The 23738-nt window shown below is 42.1% G+C and overlaps 1 protein-coding gene across 2 annotated transcripts in view; it reads left to right on the top strand.

Annotated features, from left to right (window-relative positions):
* The window catches only part of NTRK2 (neurotrophic receptor tyrosine kinase 2), a 217560-nt gene that overhangs the window by 150130 nt on the left and 43692 nt on the right, over positions 1-23738 (top strand). For both annotated transcript variants that reach the window (XM_057428725.1, XM_057428726.1), the window contains 3 exons: positions 1713-1843; positions 8095-8267; positions 11838-12072. In XM_057428725.1, coding sequence (XP_057284708.1) covers positions 1713-1843; positions 8095-8267; positions 11838-12072 — 539 coding nt within the window. The remainder of the gene's footprint in view (positions 1-1712; positions 1844-8094; positions 8268-11837; positions 12073-23738) is intronic.

Below are 23738 nucleotides of genomic sequence, written 5' to 3'. Positions count from 1 at the left end.
CATTTCATGAGTACTTGACATGTGGCAATGTCCCCCTGCCTGCAGCCGCCAGCTGTGGGAACAGGAGCAGACCCTGGAGGGTCTGGTATGGCATGGGGAAAAGCCAGCTTTCCTTACTCTTCTCCCAGAGCATGGTGGGCCTACTTGCGTTTCTGGCTTGGGTGGGCTTGGGTTTCTGGCAGGTGCCAGCTGCATCTGATGGAGGTCTGCTCCTCAGGCGCACTGGAAGCCAGGGAGACTCATGATGGATGTGTCTGAGGACATTTCTCACTCTCCTGGCTTGCTCCAGCACTGGACTCTTCTCACATGCACGCACACAGATGCCAAGAGCATTTATACATAGTACTCTTGGGTTATGTTGCCATAAGCTCAGGGTGTGGGACACAGCTATTTTTCTCTCATAGACTGTGAGCCCTTTCTCCAAATGCTGGTGATGGTAATGGAGGCAGGCTGTGCCATTCATTCCCACTGCTGTTACCAGCAGTAGTCTGTTTTCCATCTTTCAGTAATACAGGCAAGGTGGTTTCTGTGTAAGTGATCAGCCAGTCAGGAGAAGTCTTGTGGCCAGTCGGGAAGGCAGGACATAGTCTGCATCTGAATATATCCTGAATTATGGTAGGGTTCAGCCCTGATCCCTGCAGTTAAGCAATCAAGGTGAGATTAATGCCTCTGCAGAAGCCATCTTGATGCCTGTGCACCACCATTTACTTCACTGCATTCAATATTTAAGTTGCAAATAGAATTTGTCCAGGCAGGGTTAACTTTCAGTGTTTATAAAAGCAGCTAAATGCACTGAGGTTAAATTCATCAGGAGATGCTATCTGGTTCGTACAATTTCAGCAACACAAGCTGTCAACCCTCTTGAGCTGACCAGTTAAACTGCCCTTGAAGCTGCTTTATTTAGCTTGGACTTTGTAAATTGATAATGTATTCTAAAAAATTTGGTACAGTCTTTTAAATATTAAATCTTTTAATGGAAGCTTGTGCTGAAAGGAAAATGTAAAATCAGTTGAACAAAAATGCTCAAGGATTTTAACGTCTGAATCGATTCTGGGCTGCAACTCAACTAAAGCTCTGTCCACTATGCTGACTAAAACGTTTGTCCATCTTTTATTTCTTTTACTTCAAAGCAATACTCTAAATCATGTCTGTGAGAACAAAATTTTACCTTACTGGAACTGTAGTAAAGCACAGAGAGGGAAAGCACTTGAACAAGTGGTAAGAGTACCAGAGTGTAAGATGGATTTAGTTGAAGGAGGGCACATTTTATCTTCTTGGATTAGGTTGATTTTAAAACTTTTTGGCTTTGGAAGAGTGAGTTCAGCTGTTATTAGAGGTACAAAAATAGAAGTAGTGAAAAAAAAGGTTTGGTTTGCTTTCTGATTCTTCACCTTGATGTTTTAAAAAAACAGCAGTAGCTGTTACATGTGCTCTGTAGTGGTCATCCTAACACAATGATAAATAGCCTTTTCCCAGGTGATTCTTAATTCCATATCTTCTTTTGCAGCAAATACTTTTGCAACAAATTCTTTTGCAGCTCTACTCTCAAATATAAATCTCTTAACTCAGTCTTTTTGGACAAGGCACTAATGAATGGCTAATGATTCCTTCCATGACACATGCAACACTCTTCATGTGGTTGTAAGCATGGACCCTGTCCCATCCTGGCCTTGCAGCTCACTTATGACCTCTGTTTTGTCTTCTCTTCACAGTTGTGCAACACATCAAGCGCCATAATATTGTTCTCAAAAGAGAACTGGGAGAAGGAGCCTTTGGGAAAGTATTTCTGGCAGAATGTTATAACCTCAGTCCAGAGCAGGACAAGATCTTGGTGGCAGTGAAGGTAAAAGAATCTAGGGTTTCCATCATTAATACATGGTTGCAACTAAAGCTATTTTATTTGTAAATAATCATGCTTGCCTATTCCGTAGCCCAATGTAACTGCTCTGGTACATGTAGAAAGACTCGCAGGGCTAATGGAGCATTAAGAGAATGCAATATTTAATCTTGCAGTGGATTATAAAATGAGAGCTGGATTTCATAAGGGAAACAGGGGAAGCAGACTGTGTTACAGAGGGGCAAAATCTTTGATGCTTTATCTAAAATATAATTAGTGAAAAATAATGTATAGGTCATTAAAAATGCTTGTGACATATACTTGTCTAGAAAAATAATCAATTACTGGCTAAGGGAATTGGTTATGTGTATAACTGCTAGCCAAAGAAAGCCTTTCTTTTCCAGGCTTGTGCCATTATTTTAGTCAGCAACTGAAACTATCTGTGAGTAATTGTCATTAATATATCTGCTGGGAATGTTATAACAAACTTGTGGATAATATTGTCATCTGCTGTTAAACCCTGGCTGTATGGAAATCCAGAAATCGTGGTGTGTCAGACCTGGAGAAGTGGTTCAGTTCCAGTCAATTCTCTTTAAATATAGTCCAGAGGAGGAAGAAACTACATGAAAATATCTGTAACCTTAAAGTTTCAAGTATACAGAATCATTTTCACATTTCTGGGGAGAGGAGGGAGAAAAAACCCCAACCAACTAACCAAAAAAATACGGGCTTTGTTTGTTTTTCCAAAAGAGCACAGGTAAAGATGTGCTGGGAATCCAGCAAGGAGTAAGATTTCCAACTTGGCCTCAGAGCTTGGATGCCGAGCCTGCTTCACCATACCAAACCTCTTTGTCCCTCAAAATGGAACGGCTGAGGTTGGGTGTTGTCCTCAGCCATGGATGTATGCTAGAAAACAGTATCAGTGAAACTGCACTCTTAAAAGTATTCCTGGCAACAATTTCATCTCCATCTGTAGAGTTCTGCCAAAAGCTGAACAAGGCGTCCAGTGTTTGAAATATCTCACTAAATGCAGAGAAATCCACATTTTGAATTTGGGCTGTGCTAAGAGATTCGAAAATAATTTTGTCTGACTGGTCACAATTAGGCAACCCTGCATCCATTTTTAATCAAACCATACAGTAACAGAAATCGAGTAGATCATCTTTCTGAATTTGGAAACAAGAAATAGAGTTTTGGGTTTGGCAATGAAAGAACACGAAAGGAGGATGGACTTGTAGACTGCTTTACTACTCCATCAAAAGTAACAGGTTTTGAAGATTTGCCAAGGGTGCGAGCTTTTGATACTTGGGAGTTGTTTGGTTAAGTTGACTGGTGAGAAAAAAATTAGGTCCTGAAGAGTTATATCATAGACTGCAGAAAGCAAAAGGTAGGAGATGGCAAAACTAGATCTGAATGAAGTTTCCATTGTATTTTGGTGAAGCTGACTGGAAATTGCTTTTCCTCTGTCACTTCAGAGAACTGCTTGAAAGCATGATAAAAGTCTTCCCATTCACTTGCTCCCTTTGAAAATCCTGACCAAATGGAGCCTAGCACTTCTGCTGTTAAATGCTGTGCCACCCTTACTGTCTGCTGCTATTTCTCAGCATAACTCACAAGGAAGAGCATTCAGCCTTTAAAGGGAGACATGTCTCCATGGATTTGTATGACAAATTTATCAGTTTTCTCGACCAGTTTTCACACTATTTCTTTTTTTTTTCTTTTTTTTTTTTTTACCCAAATTCACTCTTTGTAGTGTCTTTAATAAGGATCTTGCAGGCATCTGTGGGAAGAATGACCTCTGGGAGCAGATAATGCCCATTTAATATTTCTCACATTGGCTATTGAAGATGTGACTCTGGCTGCCTTCAAAGAGTGAATTTTTTGGTGAACTGTACCATTGGATTGATCCTCATATAACTAAGGAGTTATTTGCCTGGCACTTCTCTTTTTCACTGTGGTAGCAACGGTAGCTCATAAGTATCTTCCAGTCACAGTGTAGGGCAAACGGTGGCACCTCACCAGTGCCTAGCCAGAGAACTGTGTCCAGACCTCAATGCTGAGCACAGGGTTTGGCAGTGAAAATGTGTGATTTGGATTTTTTCATTTTAGAGGAGCAGACCTGGATGCCAACAGCAGAGGGCAGCTCCTCCTGGCACACAGCAAGGGCTTTAGAGAGCTTCACCCTTATGGCACACAGCAAGGGCTTTAGAGAGCTTCACCCTTATGGGAAAAGCCACAGCACACCTGTCTCTGTGAAACTGATTTGGTGAGCCCAGAAGGAGTATGTACTTGGTGAGGAGTAAGTCAGTGCCAGAGGGATTTTGGCAGCAAGGAGATATGGTCTCACCTGCATGGGGTAGATGAGGGTAGTGGTGGTCCCCGATGGCTTCCTGTGCCTGCTGGTTACTGGGCTGCTGCACGGTTCATGCCTGGCCCTGGGCGTCACATTGTTTGATTCAACATGCAGCCTTTTTGACCAGCTTGTATCCAAAATGCTGATGTTGCTGCAGCAAAGTATTTAGGAGCTAAGAAGCCAAGAAAAAATCCGTGAAAAATGTAAAATCACACTTGTCATAAGCAACCCAAAGTGCTTGAGGTTTTGCTCCTTGGAAAAGGAGAAAGAAAATCTGCTTCAATTTGTTTCAATCATAAGGCTTTTGGGGGGAAGCACTGAGTGGAAATGCTTTCTGTGAGTCAAACCCTGTGAGCAGAGCCTAACCACAGGTTAATCTGTTTGCATGGGCACTGTACTAACCTTCCCCCTGTGTGAGTTAGCACATAGCAGAACACCATTTGCTGCAGGCAGCTTCAGAGAGCAGAGGGTGGAAGAAGGGAAAGTTACAATTTCTTTCCAAGCCACTTTGCCATGCCACAGTGGCTCTTCAGACCTGGATAGGTACTGTCTCCTCACAGGGTGGATCCCTAGGCATAGTCTTGCACTAGTTTAACCTGTACAGAGCTGGAGGTGAGGGTGACTGTCAAGACACAGGTTAGCAGCTGCCTCTGGCTCCCCTGGGAGGCTGGAGTGGGATTCACCTTGTGCTATTCTAGGGATGTGCTTTGCTTGCAGGCTGCCATTTGCATGAGGTGAAAAACATTTCCACAGTACCTGCAGAGTAAAAACAAAGGTTTCCAAATCTTTAGGTCTTCAGTTCAGAGAAGGTTCAAAACCACGCCTTCATTTCTTGAAGAAATATATCACTTAGGTCTTGTGTGGTGATGGGGAGAAGTAGTAAGGATTTCCTGGTGGGCTGAAACAGCATAAAGGACAGCTGTCGTGAGAGTTTCATTACCAAGTCATGTTGATGTTGGTGAGAGCCATATCCCCCTGCTATTCCTCTGACTTGCCTGTATGGTGTCACGGTGGACTAAGGAGCTGGTGTTTTGCACTCGATACAGAACACAGGTCTGCAGACACCAGATGGTACACTGACATGTGGGCAAGGAGTCTGAAGGAGAAATAAGCATGGGATGGTGGTTTGACTGTAACAGGGATGAACTCAGTAGATGTGGAGCTCCTGTAACAGCCACAGTGTCCCTCTGTTGCCCAAGGGAGCTTGTCTCTTCTCCTTAGCTTTCGGGCTGAGTGGTTGGAAAGTACATGTGGTTGTATCTCTTGGGAAAAACTCCTTTTGACGGGTGAGAGTGCTTTGTATGCAGAGCATGGGTGTACTTGTCAGTAATGATAAGAATAATGAATATGTCTTTTTCTCTCTTTGTGCTGTTACGGGTTTATTTTTATTTTTTTCACTTGCACTGAGAACAGGCTAGATGCATTAGTCAATGTCATTTCTGTGTAAATTCTATGTACTTTTTTTTTTTTTTCACTTTCCAGTCCCCTCCTTGCCTGTGTCAGATATCTCTCGTGCATTGTGTCTATTCTGTGCAATGCATAAAATAATGAAAAAGGGGTTCTGCAATGGTTGGTGACAGAAATTCAAGTCACCCCTTTATAGTAGAAACCATACCCGAGTTTTACCTGGGTTTTAGACCCTTCTGCATTTTGGTGTTTGACAGAAAATGTGTAATTGCCATGGCAACTGCTCTGTCATATAATAATTTTGCTGTTTCTGTAAGATAAAAAGTGTCTTCTGAAATATACAATATGCCATCCTCACAGGGCAGAGCATTTTTGCTGTCTTTCCAGGGAAAGAGCCTCCTGGAAAGAGGATCAGCCCATGCTTCTCCCTGTCATTTTTTTCCCAGGTTGCTATTATTTAAAAATGTTTTTTTATATTAATTTTCTGATTCTGTTGCTGTTGAGAAGAATTACAATCCAATTGCTTTAACATTAAGCCACTAAAGGAAACTCTGGTGGCAACAGGATTATTCAGGGTGATTTCATTCTATACCATAGACTGGACTGTGGGTTGGTGTCTGTATGCTAAAGCATCATCCCAGAGCCCAGCAGTGTTGGGAGATGTTTTTGTTCCAGTCCTCACTCAGTTCAGTTGTGAATGTGTGAGGACCATAGTGGGGAGTCAATTTGATATCCACCTTAGATGATACAGCTGTGTGCTTGTTAAACTTTGATGATGTAATAACCTTGTTGCATCATTATTGGTAAAAGTTGTGGAAGAAGGGTTCTGGGCCTTCTTAACCTGTGAGATGCATGAGTGGGTCCCTCAGGAAAGGGACATCTGTGGCATGAGTGATTTCTGTTGCCTCTAGGATCCATAGAGCCCAAAATCCACAGGGAAAAGCCCCTGAACTTGGTAGATGGCTATCCAGTCTGCCCTGCCCCTTGTCTCCCCATCTGAACCTTTTTATGGCAGTTGTTCATTTTTCAAGTCCTGTGGTTTCAGTTTCACAGGTAAAGTGTCTTTTCCAACAGTCATCTTTTACTCCCTTCTTCACACGTGCAAAAATACAATACTAGAAAAGTGGACAGTATCCCTGTTAAAGAAAGGGCTTGAACAAACCATGACTAGTGCAGCCAAAATCTGAATATGTTGGCAGAATGACTGCACAGTATCAGTGTGTTCTGTGTCTGTTCTGATGAATAAGCTTGGTCCCATACTCTGTATATGAATTCATGGTGAAAAATAAAGTGACTAGATGGTCAGGAAAAAGCATGTTTAGGTAAAACAATACCGCTGCTTTTGTGTCTTCTCTTTGTATTAAGTATAGGTTTAGTTAAAATCCAGAGGTACGGGACACAAGCATCAGTTTCTGTGAATACTAAATTGTAAACATTAGTAACCTGATATCTTTCTCTAAGTGTTTTAAAAATATTGTTTGAATTAGCATAGTGTAACCACGTTGCCTTTTGAAGGTAGAGCCTAGCAGTGGTTTACTGTCAATTATAATTATTCCTCATATAATTGGTGTCAGAACTTTTGTTTTGCTTTGTTTTTTTGTGCATGGAAGTGTTCTCTTGCTCAGGAAGTACAGCTCTTAAGAAGAGATTTGAAACTGTCTATGCATGGCAGTTATATTAGCATTATTTCATTATACAACATTTAAGCCTCCTGTTTAATCCAGTGTTGATATATTTCCTTCAAAACGAAAATATACAAGAGTTTAGAGCTGTATAAATAAAAGGGTGTGAGAAAAATTCACCCACCAGAATTCTGATCTGCATGTAGGTCCTCTCTGTCTATCAATTTAGGATCGATCCTTCAGTTACTCATGCATATGAGTAGTCTTAGCCATATGACTAGATTTACTGAATTTCAAAGGAGTTTCTGGCTGAAGTCTCAGGTTGTAAGTTCTTGTCCAGGGACATACTGTTGTATAAATCTACTTTATGTGTAGCACAGCACAGGGGCAAACATCAGCAACAGCGACATTAGTAATACATAATACATCTATGCTCCCGCTGAGTATTTCAAGCAATGAGAGTTTTATTTTAAATTACTTACAAGAAAGGTAAATATCAAAAAGATGCTAGGGTTTGCCTGAGTTAAATGCTAAAGGATGTGAACCAGCTGTTTAATAGTATATTTTTTTGGATAGGATCAGTTTATTTTCTCTGTGGACAACACTTGGCACAGTAAGATCATGAGTATTCCTCATCCTCTCATAAGGAAAATTCTTGTTTGGTATAATGTGTGGCAGAAGAATTAAAGGTGTACTGCTATAATTTTTATTGCATTTAAAGATCACATCTACATTTCTAAAAGAGTTATTAAGTAAGTACTTTTTCCATTCTCCATGCAGTAGTGTGTCCTTATCTTACCCTTACAGCACCATCCCCCATGTTCGCTATCTTCTGCAAATACCTCACCTTCCTTAAATTTCATCTTCTCTGACAGACACTGAAGGATGCCAGCGACAATGCCCGCAAGGACTTCCACCGTGAGGCAGAGCTGCTAACTAACCTGCAACATGAGCACATTGTCAAGTTCTATGGTGTTTGTGTCGAGGGTGATCCACTCATCATGGTCTTTGAGTATATGAAGCATGGAGATCTTAACAAATTTCTCAGGTAAATGCATGAACACGTACTGTGCTGCTGAGCTAGAACTGGGTAGAGAAGGTAAATGTTATTGGTATTTAATGTCTAATTAACCTCCACCACTGGAAAATGCTGGCAACAATCTATGCAATTCTCATGTACTGGGATGTGGGGCTCATTGTTAATTGCCTATTTGAAAGTATCATGAAGTCAAGCCTTATGCTTTGCACCAAACAAATGGGAACCAAAGAAATATTGTTTTAAATATATTTTGTGTATTCTGAAATGTTTGCTTATAAATCCTACAGTAGGAATTATTTTCTTGCAGGCTTTCTGGTAGCACTTGGGAAGATCCCACTCAACACCTATCGCTATGTGTAGGCATCTAAAAGCTTTTGAAATCTAACCCCTTTTCTCTTCCCTCATCTCAGTATTTTGGAAATACTTCCATTAATCTGAAGCAGAAAAGCTGAGCTGTGGAAACTTCAGTGCAATGGAAAGTGCTGCATCTTGGGGTCAGGATTAGGACTTTATTTCAAAAAGCTGTTCAGGAATGTGTATTGGAAATTGAAACTTTGTAGCAAAGCAGTCATAAATAAATAGATGATACCTAGGGTTCACAATATTAGGTAACTTGGGAACCAGGAAGTTGTGAACAGTGGCTCTGCGTATGCCCCATTTCCACTAGCCTGCACTCATTGACATAAATACAAGCAGTTAAGAAACAGCTTTTGCTCATATGTAAAAAAACGTTTGCACAAGGAACTGTTCTTTCAGGGTCTTCTCTGCCATTTTCGTCAAAGGATATCACAAAGGCCTTTCAGTGTACTGAGATTTCTCCTGCTGAAGACAGCTGGGGGTACCACCATTTTGGAAAGGAATCTCTGACAAAGCTCTAAAACAATCAGAACTGATGTCCCTTCAAACAGGTTCAGATTTAATAACTGATTGAAATAGCTAGTGACTGCTAGTGTCACCATATATGCATTTTTGATCACCTATGTGAAGTGAGTTTGCTCTTTCTAATGTCTGCTTAACAAATAGCCACACCAAAGCAAATGACACCAGCTAGCGTTCTCCCTTATTGGCAAAACTGCCAGGTTTGGCAGGGAGACCAGGGCCTGAACTAGAGATGCAGAGCAAATGCTATTACTTTTCCCAGATTGCTTATCTCTTTGGCAGAGGATATATTGTCAGAGCCATGTTAGGGCATTTACATGTGTCTGCTTGGACCTCTGCCATGGATCAGAAAAGAACTGCAGTCTTCTAAGATGCCATCGCAGTACTTCTTCAGCGCAATGAACTTCCATTAAAAGAAGCCAGATTTGCAGCAGATAAGAAGTAATTTCTGATTTTGTAATAAATACTTACTCTCTGATTCTTTTTGCTTGGCGCTTTCTTACCTCATAACTCTTATCTTGAATTATTGTACAGAAAGATAGTTTAGCAGACAATATATTTCCTACCTTAGGTCTTCTCTTTTTTTTTTTTTTTTGAATTATTAATCAGCCCTTGTCTTTAGAACATAAAATGATTGTGCTAGGACATGCTGTTAAGCTGAAGCTCCAATTTGTCATTCCTCTTGCATTTGCTGCAGCTTGTGGTCCGCATCAAAGGTTACTTCTACAAGGCTGTAAGAGCCCGTATTTGTTACCCTGCAGCGCCATCAAAGGCTGCTGGGGAAAAATGAATCTAAAATTTAACCCAAATGAGCCTTGCTGTCTGCATGCAGCCAAAAGCTGTTTGAGATCTAGGACTAAAGCTTCAAAGTCTTGCCTGTACTGTGCTTTTCTGACTAGTGAAGGCTCATGCGGATCCAAAGAAATTTCTGTCAATGTTCCTTGATGTTGCAGACACTGAGGAGCACCTTATTTACAGCCAGCACCAAGAGAACAAGTGAAGTGGGTGGAGTGTTAAGAATAGTCCAAAAGTTTCATTAGATACAGACCATGTCCTCAAGGAAGCTAGAGAAAGTTGAAGAGCTCTCTAATTTGGTGACTCAGATCCTTATGTGCAAAAGCAGTCATTAAAAAATTCAGGCAATGAAAAGGCACAGTGCTTTTCAATAGGGATTTGCCTGTAAGTCTTGGCTGGAGATTTCATATCCTCCTGTTTATTCCCCACAATCTACTTCAGTCGAATAGCTGCCTGTATGTACCCTGTAGCAGAGCTTCTTTGCCTGGTACCGGATGCAGTCCCAGCAATGCTACACACCCTCCTTCATTTCTTTCTCACATCTGTCATTTTGATCATGAGGTTCTTCCCTTGGGGCAATTTTAATATCATATTTCTAATACGTAGTGTCAGATTTGGTCTCACAGGTTTTGATTAATTTGCAACTCTTTCCCCAACTCCTGTGCCCTTCCCCTAGGGATAAATCAAGGCCTCAGCTCTACTGATTAGAAAGGTGATTCTCTGAAACTCCTCTCTGTAGGAAGGAAGAACTTCTAAGAAAAAATAAAAATAAGTTCTATTAAAAAAAAAAGTTAAGGAGGGAAGAGGAGAAGTGGTCTCTTAGAAGGAATAGTCTTCATGAATGGAATAAAAAAGGCTTCTGAAAGTGCAGAATAATGGAATGGATGGAAAAGAATATTCAGATTATCCTAAACTGTATCAAAGGAATGATTGCAGATGACCTCAAGAATTGGATAAGTGTTAGCTAAGAATGCTAACTAAAAAAATGTTGGGTGTGGGAATGTTTGTATCTGTATCTTCAGGATCTTAGGATGTTATACATGTATACCAAAGCTAACAGTTAGGATGGGTGAAGCACATGTGTTCCAGTACATTGCTGGGCTTTCCAAATGCAAATCATCTCTCCTTCTGCTGGATTGTATAGAGGTTCCTTATTAATCAGTTGATAATTGCATTTTAAGGACTTGCTAGATCTTGAAAAGCTTGAATTTCTGAAGCTGTTTAGTTGTTCCAAGTAGTGTGTGTTCTGTGTCCTCTTCCCATTGTAAAGAATTGCCATCTCAGGCAGGACTTGGTGATAAAATAAGCAAAAATGGTTTCCTGGTGGGCATTTAGATAGGAAGGGTATTAGAAACATAAATCTAAAATTGCTGCCCTTGTTTCTTAGATAGTGTCTCAGAAGGAAGCTGTCTTTCTTCTTTAAGAAAAGATGGAAGGGTCAATAGCCTCTCTCCCTTGAGAAATCAAGGAATGCTAGTCACAGGAAAAGTGATGCTGTGCATGCCACTTCATTGCCTTTCACTCTTACAGAGTGATAAGGTTTTCCTCAGTTACCAAACAGCTATATTTTGCCAGTCTGTCTCCAGAAAAGATTACTAAAATGGAACCGGTAAAACTGGTAGTTTTGGACAAAGTGTTAGTATTATGAACACATGTGCCTTATGTCTGTAATATATCACCTGTTGTGTAATGCTCTTCGCACCACTTGTCTTTCACACAGCAAAGGAAAACAGTAAATGAAGAAAAGACAGGATATAAGTTTTCCCCTATTTCACCAATGAATTCATAGCCCTTTTAGTTGTTAGGTTTGGGCGAGTCAGTTGTGCGGGTTTAGGCTCACTAATGCGCTTCAGCTCTCCAGCTTACAAGTGGCCTATCACTTAATCAGTTTGCATTTTGGTGCAGGGCACATGGACCAGATGCAGTACTGATGGCAGAAGGCAACCGTCCTGCTGAGCTGACCCAATCCCAGATGCTTCACATTGCCCAGCAAATTGCAGCTGGTATGGTTTACCTGGCGTCACAGCACTTCGTGCATCGGGATCTTGCTACCCGCAATTGTCTGGTTGGTGAGAACCTGCTGGTGAAGATTGGGGATTTTGGGATGTCTAGAGATGTATACAGTACGGATTACTATAGGGTAAGTGAACTGCTGTAATGGGTAGCAACCTAGACCTTGTTCAGTCATCTTACTGCATTCATACTACTGATTCTGCTATTACACCTGACCATCTGCCTGTCGGGTAATTTTCATCCTGGTATCTGGAGAATGCCATTATGAGTTACAAAGTTTTGGTAAATGTCAAGAAACTAATCAGAGTAAGACTGGCATGTCTTGTTGTGTATATATGTTGGCTTTACATCCTAATAATAAATTGCAGAAGGGTCTTTTTCTCTGGATAGAAATTTTTGCAAGTTTGCTTAGCTTTAGTGAAGACGCAGCAGCAGCAGATAAAAAGGAAGAGTGGTCAATCAAATTTGGCCCAACACTTAGGATTTATTAAAATATGTTCTTATATATTGCTAAGAGAAATGGAAATTGTAACATTCAGGTATTTTATGTTTCAGTTTACTAGAGGTATAAGTACTGGACAGCAGCACTGGACCAGTTATTTTAATCAGTAAGAGACTTGTTGGGAAATTACTATGTAGTCAGCACCTGAAAGGCTTTTTAAGTTTTTCTTGCCTTAATCCAAGTCCTTAGTCCTTATTATGCTTATGGTTGCAGAATTATTTTGTTGTGGGTACAAGTAGACCATTGAGATTCTTCATTCTGCCCCAGGCCATTTTTCCTGAGCTTGGCTGCCCTAAAATGATCTATGAAGTTCGAAAAGGGCTTCTAGGATCGCTAGGATGACAGGAATGTGTGCATTAGTTACTGTTGTTGGTGTTGTCTTTGTACAATGCGGCAAGTCGTGTAGTTGAGAGCGTTTGCTGTTTGCTGCCACATTTGTAATTTCATAATTGGAACTGAACCTATCAGGTGTTTATGACTTGGGGAAGGTAATCCATGACCAAAGTGTTTATACACCCCAGAGTTTATCCTGTGAGATCTTGTCTTACACTTAGCATCTTTATGAACATTTTCTGTATCTGCCTCTCATGTGACCTGTTGCCAGTGTATTCCATACATGCTAAAATGAAGGTCTCTTCCTTAGCCCCTCAGTTTGGGCTGCTGTGTGCATAGAGGAGAGTGTCACTTTGGTGTCAGTACCATTAGGATGCCTGGAGAGAGATTGTCCAGCTGAAGCTGGACAAGGCAGAGTAAGCTGTACACAAGAGTTATTTTTGAATGTTATTTCACTTAACAGCTGAGAAGTAACTGTTTCTGCTGTTCTTTGTCTTTTCTTTCAAAAGGCAAACCTAGTATTTAGTAAGCATATGAGCCAGGTTCCTCTGACATTTTGTTATTTTGGAAACTTGGCACTTCAAGTTATTTGGTCAATGTAAACCAAGCAAGCTGCACTTCGGAACTTGGAAAAATACACAGAATAGTAATCACTGCCTCCCTCTGTGCTTGCAAGGACACCAGTGAGCATCAATGGCCAGGGTTTCTTGATTTTGCAGCCGAAGTATGAGCAATACTTACTGGGACAGGTGGTGTGTCTCTTTTCTGTACTTCATTGAGGATGAATTTGTTTATGATGTTTGTCATTATACTAAAGAATGAATGCCTGTGCATAACAGTAAGTGTTTGCAAAGGCCTTGCCGTCAGTAGCAGCATTTTTAACAATAAATCCTCTGGTTATTTCTGGCAAAAATTAGCAACTCCCTGCTGGAGGAAAAACTATGTGCAAAACAGGATGAAGCTAAGTAATCATATGGTCTTCCTGGGGATAATAGAGGCATGGCACAGGCATATCACAGTATACTGACTTTGGCATCATCTTACCTGCTCATGTACCTCTGGGTTTAATCACTGAGTCTTAACACATAAGCACAAAAGCAATGCTTCTACCCAGTGAATCATAAATGTAGAATAAGATACATAACCTGGAGAAAGCAGGCGTTCACCAAAGAAAATTTTGCATAACCTGGGTAGTCTTGGGTACCTCTCAAAGGACCCAGTTCAAAGGGTACACTGCATTTCTCACTGCCTCTTGCACAGAATCGCTCTTTTCTTCCCTTCTTCTATAACTCTTTTGTTTTGTTTTTTTTTTTTGAGGCCAGGGTAGTATCTGTGGGTGTAACAAAGAAGAGGCAGTAGTGTGAAAAGGGAGATGTGGGAACAAATAAGGCAGGAAAGGTAAGTTCAGAGAGGTGTTAGTAAAAGACAAGTGTGAATGAAGGTAGAAAGAGGTTGACAAGAGTAAGAAGGGATGAATGGACACGTAAAATAACATTGGTCCTTCCAAAATGATGGTGTAAGCTTGCAGCGTGATGGATAGGTATAAAGTTGGGTAGTCACTTACTCTGCAAAGTAAGAAAAAGATGAAGGACTGTTTCTCTGGCCCCTTATGTTCAGGCTGGCTTCTAGCCTTTGCAGAGGAGGGACAGGGCCACAGCCTACTGTGATACTGTATTTCACAGTGATAAAAGTTGGAAGTTAACAATTGAGCCTGTAAGGTTTTGGCTTGCCTTGCTTGGGCCGTATGTGGGCTGATCAGAAGCTGGTCATGAAACAGTCAAGGCTATGATGACTTTCCAGGCAGTTGCGTGGAGAATTATATTCATGGCAGGCCTAAGTAATGAAACTGTCAACAATGACACTGGGATGGCACTGACCTACCATATCTAATTGTTTATCGCAGGCTAAGTCTTTTTAACTGCCCAGGCTTAATCACATACATAGAAGCAATTCTTCTCCAGCCTTGACAGCTTTATCTGATACTTTTTGGAAAGATTTCCACCACACAGTTCCAAAAAGCTCTGCAAGAAATGGTTCATTTGTGTTTATTAATACACTGGAATCAGCTTTTTGGGATCCTACCACTCTATCAGGATGTTAGATTTGCCCAATATGATTATTTATATCTAGCTTCTGTAATATAATAATGATCCCCAGTACTTGTTCACTGTTAGATTGTTAATGACATTCTGCATTGAATCAGCTCAGTTGTTAAGTGATGCCTCAGGGAGGGGGAGAGAAATAACCCTTGGGCTGGGAATACATATGTTGTGTGGCCCTGATTGCACAAACTTTCCTTTTACTCCTCTGTTCTTATTTCCTTTCTTTTTAATCAGGCAGGAATTTTGTGGGTGGGGGGGAGCCCTGTTGTACTTGTATTCAGTGTAACAGCAATAATTTTCACTAGTTGGACTAGATAAGTACAGAGACATGAAGAATCTGCATGGCTTTTCTTACCCAGCACTTCTGTCCACCCGAGGCAAAAGTAAAACAACTGTTGAGCAATTAGTTTGGTCTGTGTGCCAAACAGCTTCAGCAACGCTGCAGTTCTTATAGCACAGTGGCTCATTTCACAAAGTTATTTACTTGCAGAGCTTAGGTCTCAGGTTCATTAAGGGCTTTTATTTGTTTTGTTGATGTCTGTTTTGTGCTGTTTGAAATCCCAACCCGCACAGGTCAGGGTTTCCCATCTTTCCTTCTCATGCTCAAGTAGTGTGACTCAGCAGCAGCTTTTAATGGATTAAAGTATTGACACTGAAGCAGGGGAACCACTGCTTTACTAACGTTTGTTCTTGCACTCAGAAATAGTATATTAATCCCTTTCTAGGGTTCCAGTTCAGGTTTGCAAGTAGTTGCTTAGTGAATAGACTTAACATACTTTTCTGCGTAACTTTATTGTAAGCAAAAAGCTTAAAAGGAGAAAAGGAAAAAGGAGACAAACAAACAATCGCCCCCCTCAGAAAGGAAGGTTATCTTATCCAAGTACTTAGAAAAAACTTTACAGGGATCTGCTTTAAATATCCAGCCTAGTCAGCCAGCCACAGGCTTGGGCCAAGATTTTGGATGAAACTCTGATCTCACTGGAGTAACTTTGCCATTAACTTCATTAGGACCAGAATTTCACCCTTCATATTTATCCAGTGCAGGATAGAGACCCTGTTTCTGATTTAGATTTATGGAGCTCAGTTGTGTAATCCTTATTTAGCTATTGTATAACTTACTTGCCTTTATGCAACAGTATGAGGAACAGTGGAGAGAATAAGGACTCCTTTCCTCCACTTGTACAAACCGTGCAAGAAACTGTCAGAAGACTAGGGCTGTTCATCAGGTTTCTATCTTCCTTTAGGCCCAACTCACCACAAAGAGACAGATTCATGTCACAAATCACTTTCCTTCACTTCTGACATGGGTGAAAGTGACACAGCTTCTTTATAAAATTTTGTGCCATGTGCATTTTGTACCATGTTTTGCTATTAAAATTAAGGATACCCTGTAGGATTGGAAGAAGCAACATAGGTTACTAAGCCCAAGCCTTGCAGGATGCCACACAGTAGGTTGAGAGTGGGAGGAGCTACAAGAACCTCAGACCTCCTCAATCTACATGGAAACCCCCAATGCTCTTAATACTTTAGCACTTTCTATGTAAGGCACCAAACCCCATAAAAATTCCTGTCTGCCAGGAAAAAAGAGATGTCCAGGGTATCGACAGTGTCCTAAGCCTCTAAAGAGAAATCATGTTTGACAAAAATTCCTGATCTTAGGAAGTTGGTCACACCTGACACACAACAAGAGGTGGCTGAAATCCCCATCAGTCCATCTTCTTTATAATGGTTTGAGTGATTGAGCCAGCCTGTAGCATTACTGGCATTTGGTAATGCCCCTCAGAGCACCTTTGGCCTTGTCACCTGTCCTCAGTGCCTCAGAGCAGTGTGGAAACTGAAGCTGACCACAGCCAAATCATACAGCAAGAGAGGAAACAAAAACACAGATAACCAATGCAAGTTCTGAAGAAAGACTTTAGTTAGATAAATTAATACAGAGTGGCCTGCAAAATGCTGACAGGCTTCTTCTCAGATGTCTCTCAGGTATACCACCAAATTGGATAGCAGTCTTGTGCCTCTGAAGCTTGAATTTCTAACTCCTGGACCACTCCTATCCTACCACACAACCCCTTTCATCAGAGTGGGTGTTGAAAACAAGTAGGATGCTGCTGCCAGAGCTCTTCCCGGAAGGCTGCTCCATAAACTTGCAGTCCTAATGGCTGCGGATTTTTTATCTGCAACCTGGGTTAACTCACTGTCCAGTGTACACCTACCTGATCACATTATTAACCCCCCTTCCCAGCTTCTACCTCTCAGGTGTATTTAGAAAAAGTACTCCTGTCCCCTTCCAACTGTTTTGGAGGGTTAAAATGCACGCTGTCAGAAGGAAAGGTTCTTCATTTCTTTTCTCCTCATGGTAGCCTTCTCCCAGGACTTTAAGTGTGTGAAACAGCAGTTTCAGTGTCTTTCTGGTGCAGACATCAGTAGGACTTCCCAATGAGATTTTGCCCACTGCTGTATCAGAGGTACCTCAGCCTCCAATGAAACATGCTGCATAGTACATCCTAAACTCATACAGCCTGTCACTGGCGCACAGTCACTGTATTGTCCAACAGTGCCCTGGGACACTCTCATCTTCTACTCCTTGCAAATGAAGAACATCCCTTTTTTCTTGAAGTTTTTGGTTTCAATCCCTAAGTGAATTATTTTGCAGCTCATATTGGCACATCTTATACCTCTAGTGGTTAAAAAACACTGTTGTTTCTCTTATTTTTAGCTTCTTTGGGGGCTGCATTTTTTTTTTTTTTTTAATTAAAATTCAGGTCTTGTCTAGTTTGGTGGTGAGTAAAGAACTGAAGAAATAGAATCATGGTTCCAAAAAGTAAACAACTGAGGGGGTGAGAAAGATTTTTTTCTATTTTGTTTCTTAATGTTTTGTTTCTTGATCACTTCTTTAATGTTACCGCTAAGTGACTATTTTGGGAAAAAAATATCTTTTTAAAACATAAAATTCCCGTGTGCTTTGAGTTAAGATGTGAGACATTATTACACTTCTTAGCCTCGCAGGAAGACTTCCAAAAAACCTGAGGATTACACAATTCACTATTCGAGGCCAATTTTAAAAATACCCAGCTTTCAGACCTTCTCGCTACATAAAAAGGTCACAATACTGTTTGAGAAACCATTTCTACACTTGGGAGTATTATAGTCCTCAGCAAACAGTCCCAACTCTGATCTCCATTGTTGCTTAACAAAGAGTAGCAGTTTGAACACTGTGAAATAACGTTGGTATTAGAGTACTGGAATGGTATAGCAGCTTGCCTGCTAGGCATAGTCCTTCCTTCATGTGTGAGCCTAATACTGGAGAATGCTGTATTTCTGGCAACTGCATTAATACACTTTTCTGGTGACTTTCATTTGCTAAAAGGTAGTGCTAGTAAAATAATCAACAGAGAGTGATCTTGCTTAAGCTATTTCCAGTACTGAATGCCTATTTGCAAAGGGAATTAATGCATGACTGCAAGGAGCTAAAAAAAGAAAAGGCCGGTTTATTATTATTTGGGCTGTAACTAGCTGGGCAAGCATAACGAAACAAATGTTTACAGTGCTGGAACAAGTGTCTGTCTATTCTAAAAGGGCAATAGCAGCAAACACCTGCAGGTCTCAGCTGTCACTACAGAGATGAATACCTGTGTGTGGGAGTTTGGAGGAGGTTGCACTAAAGAAAACAAGAAAGAGTTACTGAGAAGTCAAGCAGCTTGTCAAGGCATCCTCGTAGGTGTGTGTATTGAATTGTCACAGTTTGAAGGCACAGTTTGAAGGCTTTTTATTAGCAGCTATTTTTGCATCCATTGCTCAAAAGGAAGTTATCTGCTTCCCTACATGGACTTCTTGGCTTTCCTCCTTCGTCATAGGCTCATTGCATCATGTGTAGTGCTGGGGAGGACAGAGGGTTTCAGCAGCCCTGGGGACGTGCATAGATGATTTCATGCAACTGGAAACAATATGGGAAATAATGGACCAGCTAGAGAGATCTGAATTAGCTGCCTTAAAGTCAGCGCACTAACTCTGAATTGAAAGTAACATAATCACATGCAGAATTAGGCCTAATGATTCTAAAGGGCTTTTAGGAGCTTCCTAAAGGTCAGCACAGTGTCAGCATTTAAAAACTTGTAGGCACTGGGACATGGCATTATCCTGATGATGAAGGATTAGCAATATGGCTTGATGCCCGTTACTATTTGCTCTTGCCAGAGTATATTTTGTCGTGTACAGGAAGCATGCTCTTTCCTCAGCTCTTACTTAACACATCCCTGACTGCTGGTCTGGAACTGCAGTTTTCTGACCTGCTCAGTTCTACACAGAGACCAAATTCAGCTTTGTCTCAAACTTCTACAGCCCATCATTTTTAGCATGGCTATAGATGTAGTCACTTCCCAAGTGAAGTTTTCTTATCATGGAATCATAGAATGGTTAGGGTTGGAAAGGCCCTTAAAATAGAGTAGAATCAGAGAATAATTAGGATTGAATCATAGAATCATAGAATGGTTAGGGTTGGAAAGGACCTTCAGATCATCTAGTTCCAACCCCCCTGCCATGGGCAGGGACACCTTACGCTAAATCATATCACCCAAGGCCTTGCCCAACCTGGTCTTGAACACTGCCAGGGATGGAGCAGTCACAACCTCCCTGGGCAACCCATTCCAGTGCCTCACCACCCTAACAGGAAAGAATTTCCTCCTTATATCCAACCTAAACTTCCCCTGTTTAAGTTTTAACCGTTACCCCTTGTCCTGTCACTACAGTCTCTAATGAAGAGTCCCTCCCCAGCATCCCTATAGTCCCCCTTCAGATACTGGAAGGCTGCTATGAGGTCTCCATGCAGCCTTTTCTTCTCCAGGCTGAACAGCCCCAACTTCCTCATCCTGTCTTCACAGTATCACAGTATCACAGTATGCTAGAGATTGGAAGGGACCTCGAAAGACCATCTAGTCCAATCCCCCTGCCGGAGCAGGAACACCTAGATAATGTTACACAGGAATGTGTCCAGGCGGGTTTTGAATGTCTCCAGGGAAGGAGACTCCACAACCTCCCTGGGCAGCCTGTTCCAGTGTTCCGTCACCCTCACTGAGAAGAAGTTTCTTCTCAAGTTTAAGTGGAACCTCTTGTGTTCCAGTTTGTACCCATTACCCCTTGTCCTATCATTGTTTGACACTGAGTAGAGCCTGCCTCCATCCTCGTGACACTCCCCCTTTATATATTGATAGACACTAAGAAGGTCACCCCTCAGTCTCCTCTTCTCCAAACTATAGAGACCCAGCTCCCGCAGTCTTTCCTCATAAGGAAGATGCTCCACTCCCTTAATCATCTTTGTTGCCCTGCGCTGGACTCTCTCCAGCAGCTCCCTGTCCTTCTTGAACTGAGGGGCCCAGAACTGGACACAATATTCCAGATGCGGTCTCACCAGGGCAGAGTAGAGGGGAAGGAGGACCTCTCTCGACCTACTAACCACCCCCTTTCTAATACACCCCAGGATGCCATTGGCCTTCTTGGCCACAAGGGCACAGTGTTGGCTCATGGTCATCCTGTCAGCCACTAGGACCCCCAGGTCCCTCTCCCCTACACTGCTCTCTAACAGGTCGTTCCCCAACCTATACTGGAACCTGGGGTTGTTCCTGCCCAGATGCAGGACTCTACACTTTCCCTTGTTATACTTCATCAAGTTACTCCCTGCCCAACTCTCCAGCCTGTCCAGGTCTCGCTGGATGGCAGCACAGCCTTCTGGCGTGTCAGCCACTCCTCCCAGCTTAGTGTCATCAGCAAACTTGCTGATAGTACACTCAATTCCCTCATCTAAATCGTTGATGAATATATTAAATAATACCGGTCCCAGTACTGACCCTTGAGGCACTCCACTAGTTACAGGCACTCCAACTAGTTACAGACTCAGCCCCATAGACTACAACTCTCTGGCTTCTCTCCTTCAGCCAGTTCGCAGTCCACCTGATCATCCAGTCCACACTTCCTCAATTTAGCTGTGAGGATGCTGTGGGAGACTGTGTCAAATGCTTTGTCTTCATACGGGAGGTGCTCCAGTCCCCTGATCATCCTCGTGGCCCTCCTCTGGACTTGTTCCAACAGTTCCATGTCCTTTTTATGTTGAGGACACCAGAACTGCACACAGTACTTCAAAGTGAGGTCTCATGAGAGTAGAGGGGCAGGATCACCTCCTTCGACCTGCTGGTCACGCTCCTTTTGATGCAGCCCAGGATACGGTTGGCTTTCTGGGCTGCAAGCGCACACTGAAGCTGGCTCATGTTCATTTTCTCATCAACCGACACCCCCAAGTCCTTCTCCGCGGGCTGCTCTGAATCTCTTCTCTGCCCAACCTGTAGCTGTGCCTGGGATTGCTCCAACCCAGGTGCAGGACCTTGCACTTGGCATGGTTAAACTTCATGAGATTGGCATCAGCCCACCTCACAAGTGTGTCAAGGTCCCTCTGGATGGCATTCCTTCCCTCCAGGGTATCAACTGAACCACACAGCTTGCTGTCATCGGCAAACCTGCTGAGGGCGCACTCAATCCCACTGTCCATGTCAGCAACAAAGATGTTGAAGAGCACCGGTCCCAACACTCATCCCTGCGGGACACCACTCGTTACTGGTCTCCAGCTGGGCATTGAGCCATTGACCACAGCTCTTTGTGTGCAGCCATCCAGCCACTTCTTTATCCACTGAGTAGTCCATCTATGAAATTGATGTCTCTCCAAATTAGAGGCAAGGATGTCGTGTGGGACAGTGTCGAACGCTTTACACAAGTCCAGATAGATGACATCAACTGCTCTACCCCGTCCATCAGTTCTGTAGCCCCATCATAGATGGCCACCAAATTGTTCAGGCAGGATTTCCCCTTAGTGAAGCCATGCTGGCTGTCACCAAGCACCTTGTTGTTTTTCATGTGCCTTAGCATGCCTTCCTGGAGAATCTGCTCCAAGATTTTGCCAGGCACAGAGGTGAGACTGACTGGTCTGTAGTTCCACGATTGAAAAGGACCTTAAGATCATCAAGTTCCAGCCTCCCTTCCATGGGCAAAGACACCAAGTCACTGGTCTTACTTATAGTTCTGTTTCCATCTGTTTTCACTGACACAGATCCTGTGAATCCAGGGGGACTCCAGAGGAGTCCAAGAAGGTTTTCCATGTTGGTGCTAGGAGAAGAAATATCAGATGTCCAGCATATGTAGTGTGCTGCATCTAAAAGTGAGTTCTTACTAAACTCCATCTTGCAGGGGAAATGACAAGATGGTAATACAGAAAATGAGTTTTTCAGCCTTGAGGTTGTGACATACTTTGTTTTACCAGACATAATCCCCTTCTCGCATGAAACGTGCAAACGGGAAGCTGGCTCCATTCCTTCTGGAGCACATTCTCCTTCAGTTGGTGAGATCAAAGAGTGTAGAGAGGGCAGAGACATAAAAACATACTGACTAGGTTGGAAAATGGAGCTGATTAAAAAGGCAAACTAAAGCAGAATGACCTTGCTTCTGCGATCAGTTACTTGATTACCTGTTGAATTTTTGTGTTTAATTATTCCTTTGTAAATCCATCCCATGAGTGTGATTCTCATGCTGGATGTCAAGAAGTAGGTTCATCTTGAGAAAATAAGTTGAGCCAGGAAGCAGCACCCAGAAACATATGCCAGGAAATGCAGAAATTGTGTTGAACTCCCTATAGCTAAGAGCTCCGAATATCAATCAAAGACTTCATCGAAGTGTCTTTGGGAAATGTTAAGTGGAATTTTCCCCTCTGTTTGCTTCATTGAAAGCTTTAAGAATTTACTGTTCAGTCCCATCTTGGTTATAAAATAGATTATTACAGTTTTCAAATGGATGAAAATTTTGAAAATTTTGGGTTTCCTACCCCATTTTTAAAGCATTTTAACAGAATTGTTTCAGAGGGGTTATTCCTGCTGTATGCAGTCAGTAAGATCCTTGGGATCCATAGTTACGCCTATAGAATAGCAGGAAGTTTACACAGTCAGCATCACCGGTGGCTGACACAAGCTTTTCTGTTGAGGGGCTCTTAGCACAGATGTTCATTAACTTAAAAAGTCCTTTTAAAATTATATATACAAAACTGAATCATTCTCAAAAATAACCACACATATGGATATAAATTGCAGGAAAGCAATGATTCACACATTGTAATTAGCTTTACGAGCTGCAATTCGGAGCACTTTGCAGAACTCTGATAGAAAGCAGCTCATTCCATTGAGTAGCAGCACAGCCTTTCAAAATCATTTTTGCAGGTGGTGAAATGATTTGACCGCTGTCTAGATGTTTAGCGCATAAGAGAGCCATGTCCTCAATCCCAGCACTTTTTGCAATTTGCTGGATTGTAGTTGGTATACTGGTGGAGGATTTTTCTGTTGATTTTACTAGAGCAAATGTTTTGTTTGGGGCTTTACAAAATTAAAAGTTTGCATCCAACATTTACTAGAGACCAGGAATAGAACAGCAAGAGAAATGATGAAGTGATTCCTGGGCCAGGTCGTTGTGTGGGCCATTAATACCATTTAGTAATTGTGGGGAGGAACTATGTGTAACTATCTGGAGCTCCCTCTGCACGGTAGTGCTACAGATTGTCACTTTCAGCAGGAAATCTGCAAAGCAAGTGACACAACTCCAAAGGTTAGCAGCTGAAGCTGCTGACTTTGTAATGTGTGATGCACACGGTGTGAGGAAAAGATGATGTGGGAACAAAATGAGAAAAAGATCCCTGGGAGCACTGTGAGCACAGTCAGAAATGGGAGCAGCAGCTCCTGGCTGCCACACAGCACCTTGTGCAACTGCACCGTTGCCCCCACTGATGTTGGGGACAGCATGGAAAGGCCACCCAGAGGGAGCAGGACTAAACAG

The sequence above is a fragment of the Pezoporus wallicus genome, unplaced genomic scaffold, assembly GCF_028554395.1.
Source record: "Pezoporus wallicus isolate ANWC-B61680 ecotype Strahan unplaced genomic scaffold, APGP_CSIRO_Pwel_v1 contig_708, whole genome shotgun sequence".
Lineage (NCBI taxonomy): Eukaryota > Metazoa > Chordata > Aves > Psittaciformes > Psittacidae > Pezoporus > Pezoporus wallicus.
The sequence above is the reverse complement of the archived record's forward strand: the minus strand, read 5'-3'. Positions and strand labels throughout refer to the sequence as shown.